Source organism: Centroberyx affinis, unplaced genomic scaffold, assembly GCF_046629955.1.
Source record: "Centroberyx affinis isolate AG114_WGS23_722 - 3 ecotype Tasmania unplaced genomic scaffold, CSIRO-AGI_Caff_v1 ptg003391l_1, whole genome shotgun sequence".
NCBI lineage: Eukaryota > Metazoa > Chordata > Actinopteri > Beryciformes > Berycidae > Centroberyx > Centroberyx affinis.
The window spans coordinates 56616-75177 of record NW_027281376.1 but is presented as its reverse complement, the minus strand read 5'-3'; the positions used below and the strand labels follow the sequence as shown (position 1 = coordinate 75177).

At 41.5% G+C, this 18562-nt stretch overlaps 2 protein-coding genes across 2 annotated transcripts in view; both read right to left on the bottom strand.

Annotated features, from left to right (window-relative positions):
* Positions 1-11300, bottom strand: part of cnot4b (CCR4-NOT transcription complex, subunit 4b) — a 42334-nt gene extending 31034 nt beyond the window's left edge. Inside the window, exon 1 of the mRNA XM_071539081.1 lies at positions 11117-11300. The gene's annotated coding sequence lies outside the window, so the exon portion shown is untranslated. The remainder of the gene's footprint in view (positions 1-11116) is intronic.
* A 493-nt stretch (positions 11301-11793) lies between these two features.
* On the bottom strand, positions 11794-15248 carry LOC139660832 (toll-like receptor 1). The gene is made up of 2 exons (XM_071539083.1): positions 15235-15248; positions 11794-15032 (listed from the first exon to the last, which is right to left on the bottom strand). The coding sequence occupies exons 1-2, from the start codon at positions 15246-15248 to the stop codon at positions 12566-12568; spliced, it is 2481 nt and encodes an 826-aa protein (XP_071395184.1). The 3' UTR covers positions 11794-12565.
* Between the last annotated feature and the right edge of the window lie 3314 nt (positions 15249-18562).

Below are 18562 nucleotides of genomic sequence, written 5' to 3'. Positions count from 1 at the left end.
ACGGACAACCCAAAAACATAATGACATCAAAACAATAACATAAAAACACCAATATGTTAAATAAAAATGTGCTTCTCTACACTTTCACACTTGATACCAAGGTAGGTGTATCAAGCAAATACTGAGCAGTCTGCCATTACTCTCCAAAAATTGCATCTTGTATTGAAGGGGGGGTGACGCACTCTTGTCTGAACAGCCTTGGCAAGTCACCTTCATAATGATGAAGGGAAGGTTCTAGGACGTTTGGCTGAATTCACAACAAAGGATGGCATTTGGAAGGCCGATGCCATATGGGACGCTTCCAACCACATCACAGCATCAACCTGGTGGAAGGGACTGTGCCGTTCTGAAGCCTTGTCCCCCCATTGCTGCTGCTACTGTCCTTCAGATCCCACCGTCCTTGGCCGCATCTGAGCGCCACTGGTCTCTCTTTGGGGAACACCCACAACAAGGTGCGCAACAGACTCAGGAATGCAAGGGCGGACAAATCATTGGCAGTTAAACTGAAAAAAAATTAAACGGCTGTTATAAAAGAAGAAAAGATGGTAAACGGCTTTAAAACAGCATCATTTTTGTTGAGATTCTCCTTTAAAACATTTTTTGTCCTGAACACTGTTTTATCCAGTGAAATATCAGAATGCAGGCAATGAATTAAAGAAAAATCTTTATAAATATCCAAGATAAAATTAAGAGAATAAATTCAGAAATGTACCTAATAATTCTCAAAGTTGTCCGAACTTTACAACCCTAGTGTTTAGTAAAGCAGACAGGAGGCATATTGTACAACTAACCATGTTCTGTATTCATCTAAGAGTGGACATGCAGTGGAAAGAAACTGGATTAAAGACATTTTAATGCTTTTAAAGACCTTCAATTTAGACTAATTAAGACTTTTTCAGACTTTTTAAGGACCCGTGGACGCCCTGATGCATAAAACAAAGCCCCACGTGGCCTAGGTCAGTTCACTAAACTCAGGACAGGCCTGAAGAAGACTGAAGCTACTGTAATGCCAGTTCTCATTTGTTTACTGGAGGGGAATGCACGTCCGCTTCCAGGCTCTGAAATAACCCCAATCCATTTCCTCAGCCATGACCTTAGCTTGGCAGGCAGCTCAGACCTGCTGCCGGGTATAAAGAACAATGAATCCACAATGGCTGGTGTCAAAACAGTTATAACCAGGCCATAAACAAGGAGCCAACGATCGCAAAATTGTCACAAAATGCCATGGCATTACATATCGCCCGTCTGTCAAATAGTATACCTTCAACATACTCTGACAGGACAGCCAAAATATACATAAATCACTAAACTGATGTTCTTCCCAAGGAGGCTGCCACCTCAAGAACTCCTTACAGTGCTGGTAAGCAACTCATTACAGGGTTTTTCCTGGCTCAAAAAGAGGCTTACGTGGTGCCTCAGCACTGGCTTCCTTATCGCAGCCAATTTAACACTCTATTCCAATTTCATGCTTTTATAGACAAGTTTTTGCTTCCTTGAAAATGTCTCCTGACTGTGGAGTGACAGCTTGCACACCAGCTAGACAGAGTCTTGCCCGTAACGTTAGAAACGTTAACGGAACACTTCCGACATTAGCCTACCTAGGCTTTTCGCCATCATTCACCTTTTCTCCGAAGGCTGAAAGAAGCGCCCTCTGTCGGTGGAAGCCTCAGTCACATCACAGCACCCTCTCGTGTCCCGCTTAAAGGAATAGTTCACCCACATATGGAAATTGTGTCATTACCTGCTCGCCACTATGAAGGAAATTCCAGTCACTCTTTCGTGCTTTACTGATTCCAAATGTTTTCGGTTACATGGCCTTCGTCAGGCTGATTTGGCCGGCTTTCAACTCAGGGTTGCAAGTGGATTCATGTATCTCGGAAGCACTTCTCTCTCTTTAAAGAGAACATTGCCAGGCTTTTTGATAATCACAAAGTGGCAGAGTCAATGTTACAAAAATGAATATCTTGGCAAAATGTCTTCATTTTTTTCAGTCCCTTCCCATTTTTATCCACAAACGATCCTTTCTTGAACTTGACCAAACAATCCTGTCCTTTATCTGAAATGGCAAACAACCACATATTGGCAAAAGACACCTTGAGAAGCCCAAACCAGAAGGTGGCCTTGCCCCTCCTAACTTTCAAACTTATTACTGACCTATCATTACGAAACCTCTGTGGGTTCGCATCTGCATATAATCTTGCATAGAAGTCTCTGAATGATGCACTTCCCTGCCATTTCCATGAAATAAGATCAGTGACCATCCAATTGTTAACCACTCCCTTAAAGTCTGGGCCCAGTTTCGCCGTACATTTGATGTAGAGAGTCCATGTATTTCAGGAACTCATCATTTCTTCCTTCCCTGACAGATAATGCTTTTATACAGTGGCATTCACTTGGGCTTTTATCAATATCACAGTTGACAATCATTTTGCATCTTTTGCTCAGCTTCACAGCTACACCATCATCCCCATCTTACTACTTTTGATACTTCCAGGCGAGAGGCTTCGTCCGGCCAGCCAGGCCCACCCAACAGTTCAACTGTTGATAATATTATTGGTCTGAGTAGAGAAATCTTTATTATCCCCGCTGGGGCAATTCATTTTGCAGCACACAGTTAAAAAAAAACATACAGAACATTAAAATTGGGTCATAAAGCACATACGGCTAAAGGAACATAAAAGACATTAAGGTCTGACTGCTCTACCAAAAGGTATCATCTCATGTATCAATTCAGAGCCAAAGATCATTTGCCCCAAAACTAATAACTTTACTGAGTGAAGTATTTCAGCGCTCCTTTCCCCTCCCTTATTGATAAGGTATTGAGGGTTTCCATGTGGGTCTATCCCAGGCAGCGGGGGGGAGAGCCAGGGGATGAAAGCTAAAAATACCCCGGCCTGTCCCAACCATGGAGGCGTGGGCCCGGCTCAAGCTTCTCTCTTTTAAGGGAAGTCCAGATGGGAAGCAGAGGGGCTTGCGGACCCTCCCCGCCCCTAACTGCTTGACATGTATGGTCATCAGTCCTTCCTCAGACAGCAGAGCACAGGGAGGCCAAGGCGAGGCCGGCCTCTACAGCTCGCAATGAGCCAATTCACACACCGTATGAAATTAGTAACAGCATTTTTAGTAGGCCCGGCATTACTGGAGGCAATGCTGGCTGCTGGGCTCATATGTCCACAGCCCCTTGGATCCCTACTGTGTCTGACAGAGAGGGAAATCTCACATTAGTTGAAGACATCATTCAGCTAATGAGAGTTTGAGGGCTTCCCGCAGACCAGTATTCTAACTAACCCTTTGTTTAATCTAGAGGAAATAGTGTTCACTTTGAACAACACTTGCCCATCTGAAGCCCCCCCCCCCCATGCTGCATAAATCAAACACTCAAGCAAGACGTCAGTTGGTCTGAGATGAAAATATAGCAGAAAAATTAGCCAGTAAAGCCCACTGAACTTCGAGATGCCGTGAGAAGTGGTAGACGTTTGTAGGGCTGAACGATTTTGAAAAAATATCTAATTGCGATTATTTTGACTGATATTGCAATTGCGATATGATTTGCGATATTAGAGGGAATGATCATTTTTACATCATTATTCTCATTTTCACTGAAAAACGTATTAAAATGATTATGGTGTGATTTTTGCGGGGATCTGTACCAAACAAAGATGTTTTCTTAAGTCTGTAGAATATGATGTGTAGGCCAGGACATCTCTGCAGCACCACAATATTTCATTTAAAATGGTATTTTGACACACATTTCACCTTTAACAAATATTGTGCCTCCTGCGATTTGAAAATTGCAGTAGGCCATATTGCGATTTCGATAAAATTTCGATTAATTGTTCAGCCCTAGACTTTTGTCAAGATGGCGGAGCTACAAGCTGTAATCAGTTCCATCCCTGGTTGGGGAGAGGACACCAAAATTATACCTAGATTGTATTAAGGGAATGGAAGTCACCACGTAGAATACAACACCTGCCAAGAGCAGGGTTTGTTTACTGGTTCAGTGATGACTCTGAAAAGTAACAAGATCAAGCTGAGCTTCAGAATATATTTCCCAGGCATTTCAGAGCAGTTAAAATCGGCAAATTGCACACAAAGGCCTCCTTTCCACTTGGCAATAACATGCGTCTCATATCCAGAATGTGTCTAGATCTGATTTAGCTGGATTATATTAAACCTGCCAGTATAATGAGTCTCCTTTATATGCGATGAAATCAGATTTCTGCCAAAACAGATTGTCATGCATGTCTCTTCCTCTGGTAATATTTGCCTCCTTTAAAAACTGACAGTAAACACCTCATCTGACTTCACCAGTATCCTGACAATCCACTTTTGACCAGTATGCTACTATCTGAGCTTCCTGTCACCTGTTTGTTTTGCCTGCACTTCCTGGTTGGATCTGCACGCTAAAGTTCAATTCCATATACATAGCTTCTGTATGTGGCCCATCCAAGGTTTCTCCCATTTTTTCCTAATAAGGTTTTGTTGGGAGGACTTTTGTGTCTTGTGCTTCGTTTGCTTCCTTGTGTTTTATTTTGTTGCATACTGTACTACACCATTTTCAATCTGTGATTGATTGTAAATAAGATAAGATAAGATTAGTTAGCTCTTGGTAGGTTCATTCTTTGTAAAGTCCTTTGAGACATGCTTGCGATTAAGGCCGATATAAATAAATGAACTGACTTGTATGTGGATTGGAGACACATTGCATTTATACTTTGTTAATGTGGCCAAATGTCTCTGACCACCTTCAAAAGGTAGTTTAGATCAGTGGTTCTCAACGTGGGGGTGGTCCCCGATGGGGTCCCAGGGGGTCCCCAGCAAACTGATCAATTGTCAAACTTCACCATTATTTCATTTGCAAGAAATTAACACAGTTAGAGAATGTAGAAGAATGACTGTTTTGATCAAAGTTTCACTGTTATCTCTCTGCCTACAATACAGATAGTCATGGAATTCTGGACAAAATCCTATCTAACAATAAAGATATTCTCAGATTTGGGTTCGAGAGACAAAATCTCATCAAACGGGGGTCTGTAGCCCTAATGTGGACTAAATTAGGGGTCCCTGATATGAAAAAGGTTGAGAATCACTGGTTTAGATGATCAGCACTTGAATGTGTCTTGGGTGCGTTTACACCTGCATATGATGCAGTGTTGCGCTAACCAACTGCTATTCCTTCACTCCGGATGCAGGTAGAAAGGGGGGTCAGGGTAGAAAGGGCTTTAATTCTTTAGAGTTCCAAAATGGGCAAAAATGACCAGAAAAACACAAAAGACTAAAAGGTAATTGTGTAGGGTGTTGGAGAATGAGACCTGTTTCTCGGCAGACGTGATAGCGGTGGCACACTTCAGTGCTGCCAAACCAGGCGCCATGTCCTCCATGAGCTGCCAGTGTTCATCCCCCAGCTCTACAGCCCTGGCGTCTTGGTTACCGTGCGATCAGATACAGTACAGCGGTCACGGCCCACCGCTGCTCCACAAGCCTGTCAGACATCTCACAGACTTCACACAGAGTTCCATCTTGTTCTGCATGACCGTATTAGTCGGTGAGTTGGTAGTCCCGTTTACTGCCGCTTGGTCTCCGGCGCCCTAAGCTCCGCCTGTTCTTTGTTACAGTTTCTCCTAGCAAACACCGAAGTGATGGTTGGTTGGGAGGATTGTGATCTGTCGTCTGCCTTTAAACTAGGGCTGGTATGGTAGGAATCAATGTCATGATAATCGTAAGGATTTTCCTCGATATCAATATATATCACGATATGGTTCATGAATGCGAAGTCACGTTAAATAATCAAATGAATGTTCATCTCATTGAACCGAATGGTGATGTTAGGTGTGGTGTCAAACAAAACTGAAATTTTCAAATAATATTCCTACCATACCTCATTTTATCAGAGTTTTTAAGTAAAATTTGCTTGTCATCATCAATTTAAACAGCAGAAATGTGTGTCACGATATTAAAATATCTTCATATCATCACGATATAATTCCACTGAAAGACGATAAATGATAATATTGAATTATCGTCGGATGCTGGCCTTTCATATGGTACAGCATTGTGCTTGTAGGCTACAATGTTTACAGTAAACATTGTTGTCAGTTTCCTGGCATATCCTGCAAACACTGCTGAATATTAGTAAAGAATTATTTTCACTAAGGCATAGACAGTGTCCAAGATTATTTTTTTTCTACCTCACCTTCCAAGGGCTGGTAAACGAAAAGAAAATTACCTGCCAAAAACAAGATTTTACCGGCCAAAATAATGAATATACATCTTAGGAAAGGAATGTGTCACCTCACCCTTCCCATTCTCAGTTTCATGTCTATAGAATCATGTACTCTGTTAATTTCAAATTTGCTATTTTATCATGAATTGCAACAGAACTCAATATAACCAAGACATTCAAATGTCTCATCTGGCACCTGGTGGGAATATCAGACACTGGGCATAGAAAATTCAACTCAATTTGTGTTCCAGATGCTCCAAATATCAAGTGCTTAGTGCTGAAGTGCTATACAAACTTGTGACAAATGTTTCAATTACACCTTCCTCCAGTGAAACCTTGTGATATTACTCAGCGGTGTGCGGATTCTTAAGGACGTCCTCATTTCACATTTGGAATCAATGCACCACCACCACCAATGTTGTGAATCACTGTTGTTTATGGACTAATTCTTATATCCCTCAGACATAGATATGTAGGTATTACACCAGAGGGGTCAGAGGTCAGGGACAGTGAGAGGAAGTAGCTCCCATGTAGGTAGGGCTTCAGTCTGTCTCTTTCAGCAGTAAAGGTACACTTAGGGCTGGACGATAATTCAATATTATCGTTTATCGTCTTTCAGTGGGATTATATTCCGATGATATGGTGATTTTGGGATATGGAGACGCACAATTCTGCTGTCTGAACTGATGAGAACAAGCTAATTTTATTTAGAAACAGACAAAATGAAGTATGGTAGGAATATTATGTTTAGTTTGACATCACACCAAACATTACCATTCAGTTCAATATGAGGAACATTAATTTGATTATTTAACGTGATTTTGCTTATGTGAGCCATATCGTCATATATATCGATATAAAAAAAAATCCTTATGATTATCGTGATATTGATTTCAACCATATCGTCCAGTAGAGCTGCAACGATTAAATCGATTAATAAAAAGTTGCCAACTATTAAATTAATCGCCAACTATTTTGATAATCGATTAATCGGTTTGAGTAATTTTTTAAGAAAAACAAGTCAAAATTCTCTGATCTTAAATGTGAATATTTTCTGGTTTCTTTACTCCTCTATGACAGTAAACTGAATATCTTTGGGTTGTGGACAAAACAAGACATTTGAGGACGTCATCTTGGGCTTTGGGAAACACTGATCCACATTTTTCACCATTTTCTGACATTTTATAGACCAAACAACTAATCGATTAATCGAGAAAACAATCGACAGATTAATTGACAATGAAAATAATCGTTAGTTGCAGCCCTATCATCCAGCCCTAGGTACACTGGGGGGGGGGGGGGTCAACCTGCGACCTTGTGGTTACATGGCGGTCTCTCTAAAGGCGGTGGTATACCAACAACAAAGTCAAACCTGCGTCAAATGGAAACATAGTCGAACATGTCACCACACACACGTTTGTGTACAATTGCTGTGGCTTTGTATTGTTGTTTTTTTTTTACTCCAAACCATTGGGGGGGGGGATGAAGATTCAAGATAACCTAAGGAAAACAGAAACAGCGGTGTCAAAAACTCAGAGAACAACAACAATGGCTGAAGGTGAAAGAGAAACAAAGCCTGTGACAGTCTGAGGATTTAGAAGCCGTTTGATCGGTCTAACAAGTTCAGCAAGCCGAGCCTCCAAACCGCTCGTTTTGAAGACTTGAAGACTTGACCACCAGATGTTAGCAATGGAGATGGAAACAAAAGGCTGTGAACCAGAAAAGGAAAGTGGAGACGCTTTCCCACAAGGCAACACAACCAATCATGTGATATTTTACACCGATCACATACGGTCGCGGTGAGGTCTGACGCAGGAACAATTCCCCTCATCACCTCTCCCTTCCCTGCTCGGTTCTGAACTGAGGACGCTGAACTTCTCTCCTCTGTGTGACCGGAGAGCTCCAGGCAGAAGGGATATAATAGGGCGATAAACACAGTGATCCGTATATTCAAACGCACAAGCTGCAGCACACTACAGTGGGAAAGGTAGGGCCTTACGTGTTCGGTGAGAAAACATTAACCCGTGCGCAGTGGAGGCTCACAGGATGAACGGCCTTCTTTCCCGAAACAGGGTAGGGCCTGAAACGCCTCTATTTGCAGTAGGTTTCTGTTCCCTTAGAAAACATTAGCATACTTTCCCACACTGTTGACAAAGAATCAGCCGGGCTAAAGCCGTCATTGATCAACAGAGACCAGGAGTTAACACACGGGACATGAGTCTGGTACTGCTCTAAATACAAAAAGGTATATAAGACCTGCTACTATCCTGAACCAGCCCATTCTGACTGCTGTGTATCAGTAGATTATGGCTTTTTCTCATTAATGATTTACTCAAATGCCAAATGTCTACATACTCATAAAAAAACCATAACAAACACCTAGTTCCTTAGAATAGGGCCTTCCCGGACATCTAGGCAAGATAAGGCTAAAGGTAGCGGGAAGAGGAAAAAAAATACAGAAGTACAAATTTAACATTGCCCACAGATGTAGCTGTTTGCAGAAGACACTGATGAGCTAAAACAGACCTGTACAATATAGGCCAAGGCTCTAGTTCAGTGGTTCTCAACGTGGGGTCCGGGGACCACCAGGGGTCCTTGAGGGGGTTCCAGGGGGTCCCCAGCAAATTGATGAATTGTTAAAATTCAGCATTATTTCATTTACAAGTTAGAGAATGTAGAAGAATGACTGTTTTGATCATAGTTTCTCTGTTATCTCTCTACCTACAATACAGATAGTCATGGAATTCTGGACAAAATCATATCTAACAATAAAAATATTCTGAGATTTGGGTCCGAGAGACAAAATCTCATCAAATGGGGGGTCCGTGGCCCTAATGTGGACTAAATTAGGGGGTCCTTGATATGAAAAAGGTTGAGAATCACTGCTCTAGTCTGTTGTTACCACCACTTAAGTTCCTTGCTTAGTATCTAAACATGACCAAAATGACCAAGAACAGGAGGCAAAGTCAAAAACGTGAGTAAAAGGAAGCCAATAGCAGTATCATGGGGTAAGTCACAGACCCACCACCAAACGCACAGAAATTAAAGTGGCCATCATCTGCCTCGGACACACACTGGAGACGGAAATGAAACAAACCCCCCCCCCCACCGAGAAAGTAGGCTGCGTTTCCCTGATCTGCAATAGGTGGTCTGGCATCCCATAAGAACAAAGTTGTGTGGTCAGTTGTAGCGTGACTGAGAGACTTTGCCTCGAGGCCTGGCTGCTCCCCCCCCTGACTCACGGTTTTAATGGAGGGAACCGCTTTGTCAAAGTCAAAACAATGCTCTAAAGAAGATGGATCCTGGTGCAAGAGCAGGCTAATAATAATAATAATATGGGCCAGATATCTCACAATGATGACAATCACAAATGAGGAAGAGGAGTGTGGATTACTTCAACCGGGTGAGTCAACGAATTTTCTTTTTCTGCAAGCAACATGAGGTCCGACGTGAAGCCATGTCACCAACACTGTGACGCCTGTGTGTGTGTGTTTCTGAGGCAGGCTTGTGGACAAGGAGGATGAGTCCCATGGGAACAGTGTATCAAGTATCAACACAGAGCCTTGCCAAGGGGAGAATACACTATCTCTCTGGCACAAAACAATGCAGATGACTGGCTTACCCCTCCTGACAAACCTTTGGCACTTCCCCACCATTTGATGAGGTCCAAAACCAGTGGCATTTACTACAGAACTTCAAAAACTCTTTCCGTAGACGTCTCAAGTTGCAAAAGCTCTCCGGTCACAACAAAGAAGTGAAGATTTAAGGATTTGACCACAATCGCACAAGTTATCTGAGACTTGTGTGTGGCAGATTTAAGTCTTGGCGCTTCGGTCATTACGTGATATGGGTGTTTTCTTTTGTTGACAAGACCAAGAGCTAAGGCTAACTTTGGATGCAGCATCCAGGATGTCAAGACATCAAGTAACCTACCAAGCATTACTGATTCTAGGTAACATGTCACTGGTCACACAAGCTGCAGTTTATTTTGGTTGCATGTATGAAACAGGACAGGACTAGTTTGCTTAGCCATTCATCACATAATTTGAACTCAATCTGAAATCCTGTGTTAAGTACCAACATCTACATCTACTTATTAGGGGAAAATGTGCACAAATCTGGTATATCATGTCAACAGTGACTGACATGGGCCTTATTAGCCCAGATACAAACAGACAAGTAATGCGTGTATCTAACAGACACACAATTATAATAAACAGCAAAATTCCTAATAACAAAATTATAATGTTGCCCATTTCTAAAGTCGCAAGGTGCTGACATGGGGGGACAATATCAGGGGCGTTGCTTTCATTAAGCTGAGTGACACCTTAACGGGATGCTGCTGACCGGCTCGGCTAAACAGTTAGGCTAACCGGCTAGGCTAACCAGCTAAGCTAACCCGCTAGGCTAACCAGCTCGGCTAACTGCTAGCCATAGCCTGGAATGCTGCTAGCTTGCTATCTGGCTTCTCTATGGCGTCGGCTAATGGAAGATAGCAAGCCAGCTTTTTCTCGTGCTTTGCCATGAAATAAAACGCTCACGGCGCTGTAAAATCACTATCAAATATATCATAACACAACGGCGGCTCCTTGTAGACACGCAAACGTGTTGTTAAGAAGTTATGCTCCTGACAAAAGGCTGTCAGACAGGGGAGTTTGTGCGGCCTGTCCTCCCCCGGCGAAGCCTGCCACTGCTCTCTATACCGAAACACTGACACAGCCTGAGTGAAGCCGCCTCGGCTTTGCTCCTAAAACACGGCCTCGCTGAAATGGACAGACGTTTGATTAATGTAGATAGGTGTGGCCGGAGTTACCATTAGACTTTTGTCTTCCTGGGAAAATGATGGTTCCTTGGAAAGCCTGATTTATGGCGATAGTTCAGTGGGATACTCACCCTGCCTATGTCTTGCTGGGGATTCCTCTCCGGGATGATCGGGGAGAAGTCTCTGTCTATGTGAACCAGTTCCACCGTTAGATAAAGCTGCTGTCTGTGGGACTCACAGCAGCATTTGCTTTATCAAAACAACCGGCCTTTTCTCTCAGCTTATGTGGGTGCTGGCTACCTAGTTATACCAGAAACCACCATCTTACATTGAAAGGAGGAGAGAAGAGGGGCAACTACACAACTCACTGAGTCGGCGCAAATGGTTTTGATGTGACACAAGGCATTGTGGGTATAGTAGTCCAAATTACTGAGGCAGCTCTGCAATTGGAGTTCTTTTTATTGACTCCGTCAACATCCCAAACATCCCAAAGCTCGTATAAACAGGATCAAACATTGTATCTATATTCATGACGCTGAATGCATCTATATACATACTTATATACATGTTTTTTTTTACACAATTTTGGGTGGTAATGGTGATTTTGTCTGAATGTGTGTGTTTGTGTCTGTGTTCCCCATTAGTTGATACAGACATAGCCTACATAGGCTAATACAGTTACAGCAATACCCCCCCCCCCCCCCCATTAACATAATATGAACATTACAAAAAAAACAAATACAATTACCGAATACCCACCCCCGACCCCATTCAAAAACTACATAGAACTAACTAAATAAATTGTGTGTGTGTGTGTGTGTGTGTGTGTGTGTGTGTGTGTGGAGGGGTGTATGACCACATGCATGTGTTGCTCAATTGGTACTGAACATAGAGACCATTGATCTGCATAAGAATGAGACAAATGTGGAGTGTCATCTCTTTTTTTTAGGATCAGTAGGTGGAGACATTTCCTTAAAATAAAAACAACCACAGAAAACATGGCATAAGGCAGTGGTTCTCAACCTTTTTCATATCAAAGACCCCTAATTTAGTCCACATTAGGGCCACGGACCCCCCATTTGATGAGATTTTGTCTCTTGGACCCAAATCTCAGAATATTTTTATTGCTAGATATGATTTTGTCCAGAATTCCATGACTATCTGTATTGTAGGTAGAGAGATAACAGTGAAACTATGATCAAAACAGTCATTCTTCTACATTCTCTAACTGTGGTAACTTCTTGTAAATGAAATAATGCTGAATTTTAACAATTCATCAATTTGCTGGGGACCCCCTGGAACCCCCTCAAGGACCCACGTTGAGAACCACTGGCATAAGGCACACAGGGCCACTGAAACACACAAAATACAACATGTCTGTACAAATATAACACACATTGGACCTTGGAATATTTATGAAACGCTGTTGAAATCAGAATATTTACATCAATGTGGTCCTTGCATTCAGTATAATTACTGTTGGAGCATTATGGTTCAATGCTGCAGTGTCTCTGATGCCTTGCTCAGGTGACTAAGCACAAGGCTGTTTACAGTGAGCAGACACTGAAACTCTGTCATGTTCATTCAACTTGGTTTGTGACCAGAGGCAATGTATCTGATATGTCCAAAGCCACGTCCTTTAGGACCATGCTCTTGTCTGCTGTCTTTAGCATTGATCTGAGGCTTGCCCAGAAAACCTGCTGCTTTCGTTCATCCTTGGGCCACTCAAGGTACGTCTGTTGCCTCAATAAACTCCTCAGCTTCAAGAACTTCTTAGGCAGAGAGTCAGTCGGAATGGGCTCCAGTAAAATAAAGACTAAAGAGTCTTGCTGGATGCTGATGGCTCTGTGCTGGGCAAAGAAGAGCTCATAGTTGCACCATTCACTCTGGACAAAGTGGTTGGAGAGCACAAACAGTGTCTTGTAGCTGGCCTCCACACAGTTAATGATGTTATCCATGATCCAGTCACCGGGGACAAAGTCGCGCTCATGAATGCACAGGGACAGCCCGGCGCCTTCGAGAGCGGGCACCAGCTGACTGTCAACCCAGCCAGAGTCGTGATGGCTGTAGGAGATGAACGAATGATACTGAAATGAGACGCTCTGCAATATGTTGGCCCGTTTCTGACCTCTCCTCTTCACCCTGATCCACACCCATAACATCTTTACGTACCACACCCCATCACAAAAATAGAAAACGAGACCCAGGGTTGTGGTTATGACCATCATCACAGGCAATGCAACAGCAGCTTGAAGCCATGCTTCACATGACAGCGCAGTTGCTTTATATTCTGAGAGTGGCAGGCCAACGGCTGACGAGGGAACACTGCATGTATAGTCCAAGGGCCAGTCAGGGAGCAAAGACTTATTGAAAGCAGTGATAAACCAATAGGAGTCGCATGAACAGGCAAATGGATTGTTTCCAGCTTTGAGGGCCTGAAGTCTGGGAAGCCCTGCCAAGACGTTCCTGGATATAGACGTGATAGTGTTCTGGTCCACATGCAGCCTGAGCAGAGCCGGGGCGTAAAGATCCACAGGGATCACCTGGATACTGTTGGAGCTCAGAAAGAGGTGTGTCAGCTTAGGAAACTGCCTTAGGACGTCTTGCGTTATGGCCGTGACGCCCGCCTTCGACAAGTCAATTCGTTCAAAGTGCGGAGACAGATATTTAAAGACGGCGTTGCCCAGGTTATTGTTTGCTAGGCTGAGCTCGGTCAGCTGGGCGGGCCAAGAGCAAGCCTGGTCCAAGTAGATGGAGTTGAAGCTGAGGTCCAGGGACTCCAGGGTCTTCATCTGATGGGTCTTATCGGCGATGAAGGAAAGTCTCCTGAAGCGGTTTTTGCTCAAAGACAGCCGCCTGAGTTTGGGAAAGACGGAGGTGTACGAACACGACGGCCACCAGAAGCCCGAATCCGTCAGCAGGTTATCGGACAGGTCCAGCGTCTGCAGCGCCGGCAGGGCCGATATCAGATTGCAGGGTAAAATGTTCATTCCGCTCCCAGAGAACTTTATATTGGTCATTTTGGAGAAGGCTTCAGCGCTGATGTTTATTATGGGGTATCTGTATTGATAATGGGTCACACCATCAAAGATAATTGACTGAACATTGATTGTGTGATTAAGAGTACGAAACTGAAACCCATCTGGTGTATCTTCGTTATAAATTATGTTGACCAATGCAAGTTGACGGAGAGGGGAGAGACACACATTCTTAAAAAACGTCACCAAAAAAGAGCTATTGATCCAAGTGTGGTCAATTGTGACATTTTGTATGAATGGCATCGTTCTGAGGTTCTTAAAAGGGTCATCTGTCACAATGCAGTTATTGGGAAGTAGCTTAACAAATGTCAGTGCTGTTGTCCGTGTCTCATTCAAGTCCTTGAGTAGGTTCTCGAACATACCAAAATTCCCACAAAAAGGCACAAAGAGGGTCATTTCCTGGAGAGACTTAAGTTTTGCAAGAGCGCCTGAATCATATTTTTCCCACTGAATTCCTGCTCCCAAAATGAGATGTTGCAAAGAGATGTTTGCCAGAGGATCAAAGTCATTGTAGTTCACTGACCGAGCCTTTTCGCTTCCTAGTGAAAGGACATCCAAATTTGTTAGGTTCCGAAACGACGCTGGCAACCGGTAACTTTCGTACACATTGCTTGCCAAGTCAAGGATTTTCAGCTGGATCAAAGGAAGATCAGGAATCGTAGGTAAGGAATTGTAAGATATATTTAGGACTTTGAGTGCTGGCGTGTGACGAAACACACTGGGAGAAATCACTCTCAGGTCACAGTGAGTCACCTTCAGGAAACAGAGCTGGGAAAGTCCGGCAAAGGGAGCTCCGTCCAGGCTTTCGATGGAGTTGTGAGAAATATCCAAATACTGCGTGTCGTTGGGCAAATTGGAAGGAACACTTGTTAGATTTTGACGGGAGAGGTCTTTCATTCGTCGTCGGGAGGTGACACACAGTTTGAACCCCTCCTCCTCTACAGCTGTGCAGTCAGGTTTCATGAGGGAGACGATGGCAACAGTCCAAAAGAGTAAAGCTAAGTTTGCACTGAAAAACCAAGATGAATGAAAGGAATGAGTCTAAGGAAACTGGTTTGACAGGTGTTTATGATCATTTATTGCGATGTTTTGTATTTACATTTACAAACATTTTAGCAAAATATTACCGAAGAACAGGACATTCTGGTTGAAATAATTAATATAACTATAATAAATCACAAGCAATATCAGAAAAAAGAAAAGCATTTTACCTTTGTGCAGCCATAGCTTCAGAAACAGTAAACCTTTGAACAATATCAGTGTGAGGCTCTAAGGTCTGAATCGTCTAGCGTGGGACTGTGGGCTTTTATCCTTTTAGTTTTACAGCTTAAGATCAGTTCCTCTTTTTCTTAATCTTTGCTTCCACATTTCAATTCCTCTTTTCACTTTCTTTGCAATGTGCCTTTTTTTCATATGACATAAGTAATACATTTTTTTGTTAAAAGTTGATTGAGAAAGGGGGATGTACGGAATGAAATATTTTTTATACATCTTTGGTGGTAATCCTAGACAATACCACCAACTGACAAAACGGTAGTGTTGTAGTCGAGACCACCTAAACCGAGACCGAGTCAAGACCAAGATCAGAGCGTATCAAGTCCGAGTCAAGACCAAGACTTTGAGGGGGTGAGACCGAGTCAAGACCAAGACCAAAGGGGGGCGAGACCGAGTCAAGACCGAGACCAGACCAATGCGAGTCCATTTTCAAGACCATGTAATCAGAGTGATGGCTCAACATTTACACCATTTCTCTGCTAAAATTCAAAAAGAAAGAAAGCATTATTTAGGAATTTAAGTAAAATACAAATGGATGTACAGTATGTACTCAGTGACAGAAGGCAATCCTTTGAAACATTGCAATTCGATTTCACTGACCTTTGGAAAGGCTCAAGACAGTGGGCAGAATGAAACAGAAGTGTTAAAACACCCTGAGCAGATAGCTTCACTAAAACATTCAAAGTTATTATCAGGTTATAGCTGACCCTTGCTTTTATGTCACAATGTATAATTATTTTGATTCCTGAAATGAGAAGAAACATAAACTTACTGTCACGTAAAGGCTACAAGTTGTTTTTATGTTATAGTGTTTTGACTTTGACCAAAGTGACAACTTGCTCTGCTCTCCCCTACTCAATCTGCCAGAGCCCCGCTGTGCAGACCAAAGTGAAATAAACTAATAAATAAACTAATTAATAAACCTTCAAACTTAAAATAAGCCAAGTTATCGGTTGCAATTTGAAGGGGAAAGTTTTATATCCAATCACAGTAAAAAATAAATAAATCAGACAATGCACCGACAGGTAATGATGTTACTGCACTTGTGGTCTCGACTGGTCTTGAAATAAAATTCCGAGTCCTCTTTGTCCGAGACCGAGTCAAGACCGAGTAAAAATGCAGTCCGAGACGAGACCGAGACCATCACAATGTGGTCTTAAGACCGGTCTCGAGACCAAGACCGATCTCGAGTACAACACAACAAAACGGATACATAGAAATATAATCATACTGTATATAATATATACAAAATCATATACAATAAGAAGAAAATTATGCAGCCATGTTGTTGCCCAAGAAATTTCCCACTGCCACAATACCGAGATAGACATAAAAAAGATTTACTTTCAGTTTGTTTGGCAACCCCAGAGAAAACCATGGGAAAAACTGCCATGATCAAATACATAATTTACACATATTGTTTCAATATTATCAACATACAGTGCAGTGCATAACTCTTCTAGTCACTAATCACACATTTTTGTTGTTTAACAGAGTGTGAATACCAGCGTTCACAACATTTGACATGATCTGTTTCATTTGATTCTACTGATTGATTGATTATCCATTATTGTTGGTTATAACACATTATAAGTCATCATATGCAGAACATTAACATGTTACAATTACATCATAACAGCATCAGAAAAAGCATTATGAATCTGGCATAAGCAGGTTAGGCTGTTATAAGTAATGTATCTACCACTGGAACCTATATTGCTTCTGTTTATAAGCTATCAAATGCATGAGCTGTAAACTAAAACTAAATCATATTTGAAAACTGAAATGAAAATAAAAATAACTGAACTAAAACTACCTTGTCTACTTCTAAACTAAAACTAAAACTAAAATAAAAATATACACAAATTGCTTTTGGTTTTCATCTTTTTGTTTACGTGTAGGGTAAAAAACAAAAAAAACGTATTTTGGGTGGAGATTTTATTTATTTTATTTTTTTTACCAATGATTCATGATATATTGTTTGTATTACATTATTGGCATGTTGCCAACATACAAAATACCTGTTCTGACTTCTACCTTTAAAAAAAAACATCCCCACCAAAAAATACTAAAATTAGAGATTTAAAATAAAACAAAAAATTTGTAGAAATAATAATAATAAAAACAAATTTTAAAGATACTACATTAAAACTACTAATTTCTCACTGAAACTCAACTGAACGTGAACTATATAAAAATAAACGAATGAAAATAATAATAATATAAAATAATGAGAAATCCCAAACTATAATTACACTGTGTGCCCTAATGTCATAATCCATCAACAAATAGTATCTAAAGAAAAGTGACATAAAATAATCTGTTATAAAAGACAACAACAACTAACATTTACATTTATTGTACATTACATTTAACATTGTGCTGCTATTTTGACATGCTATAAACCTCTTTATAATAATATAATGTGCTTATATGATGTACATATGATGACTTAGAACAATATAAATTATAATCAACAGGTCAATTAAACCAAATGTCTGTTGGGCCATCTTAAAGTGCAGGGTTATGGTTAAAAATCCCGCAGCGTCTGGAGGAATTTATCTGCAAAGACACAACAAAAGACATTTTCAGTTGTATCACCTCACTTGTTTCACCTCATTTTCCATGCTTGAGGTTACAGAGGCATCATTAAAGCGCTTATATTCTGACTTTCTGGGAGTTTGGCCCACATACTGGTCACCTTATCCAGTATGTGAGGAGAGGATTGAGACCAAAATCATTTCTGTGCCTCTAGTTCTGTCCAGTGCACATGCTAACGCTTTAGCATACAAATCGTAGGCGATTAGCATTATCTTTAAAGTGTGAACTTAAAGAACTTGTAGCAGCTCTAAGGCTGGGTGGTTAGTTAATTTTAATTACATGCGTCTAACCTGCCAGGCTTGTTTAGGGGATTGGTAAAATAGACATAAATTTCGACAAAAAGAACGCTCTTTCAACGGCAGAAGATCTCTCTTCCCGTGTAACTTGTTTTGTTTACACAGGAAGTGAACAAAGTTAGCTAGACAGCTAAAGTTTTTGCGCTATTTTGTTTTCATGAGTTATGAGTCTTCAGGCCAGAGAATAAAAACCAATACCATCTTTGCATTACTAAAAAGTTTAACTTTAAGTTTAACTAAAAGTTTTATCTTCATACTTTGGATAACTTTGGATAAGTCGTCTACAATTACTTTAGACAGACAGAGCTATCTACAACACGGTCTCACAGCAGTTTGTGAAATAATCACGAATATTTAATCTACTGAT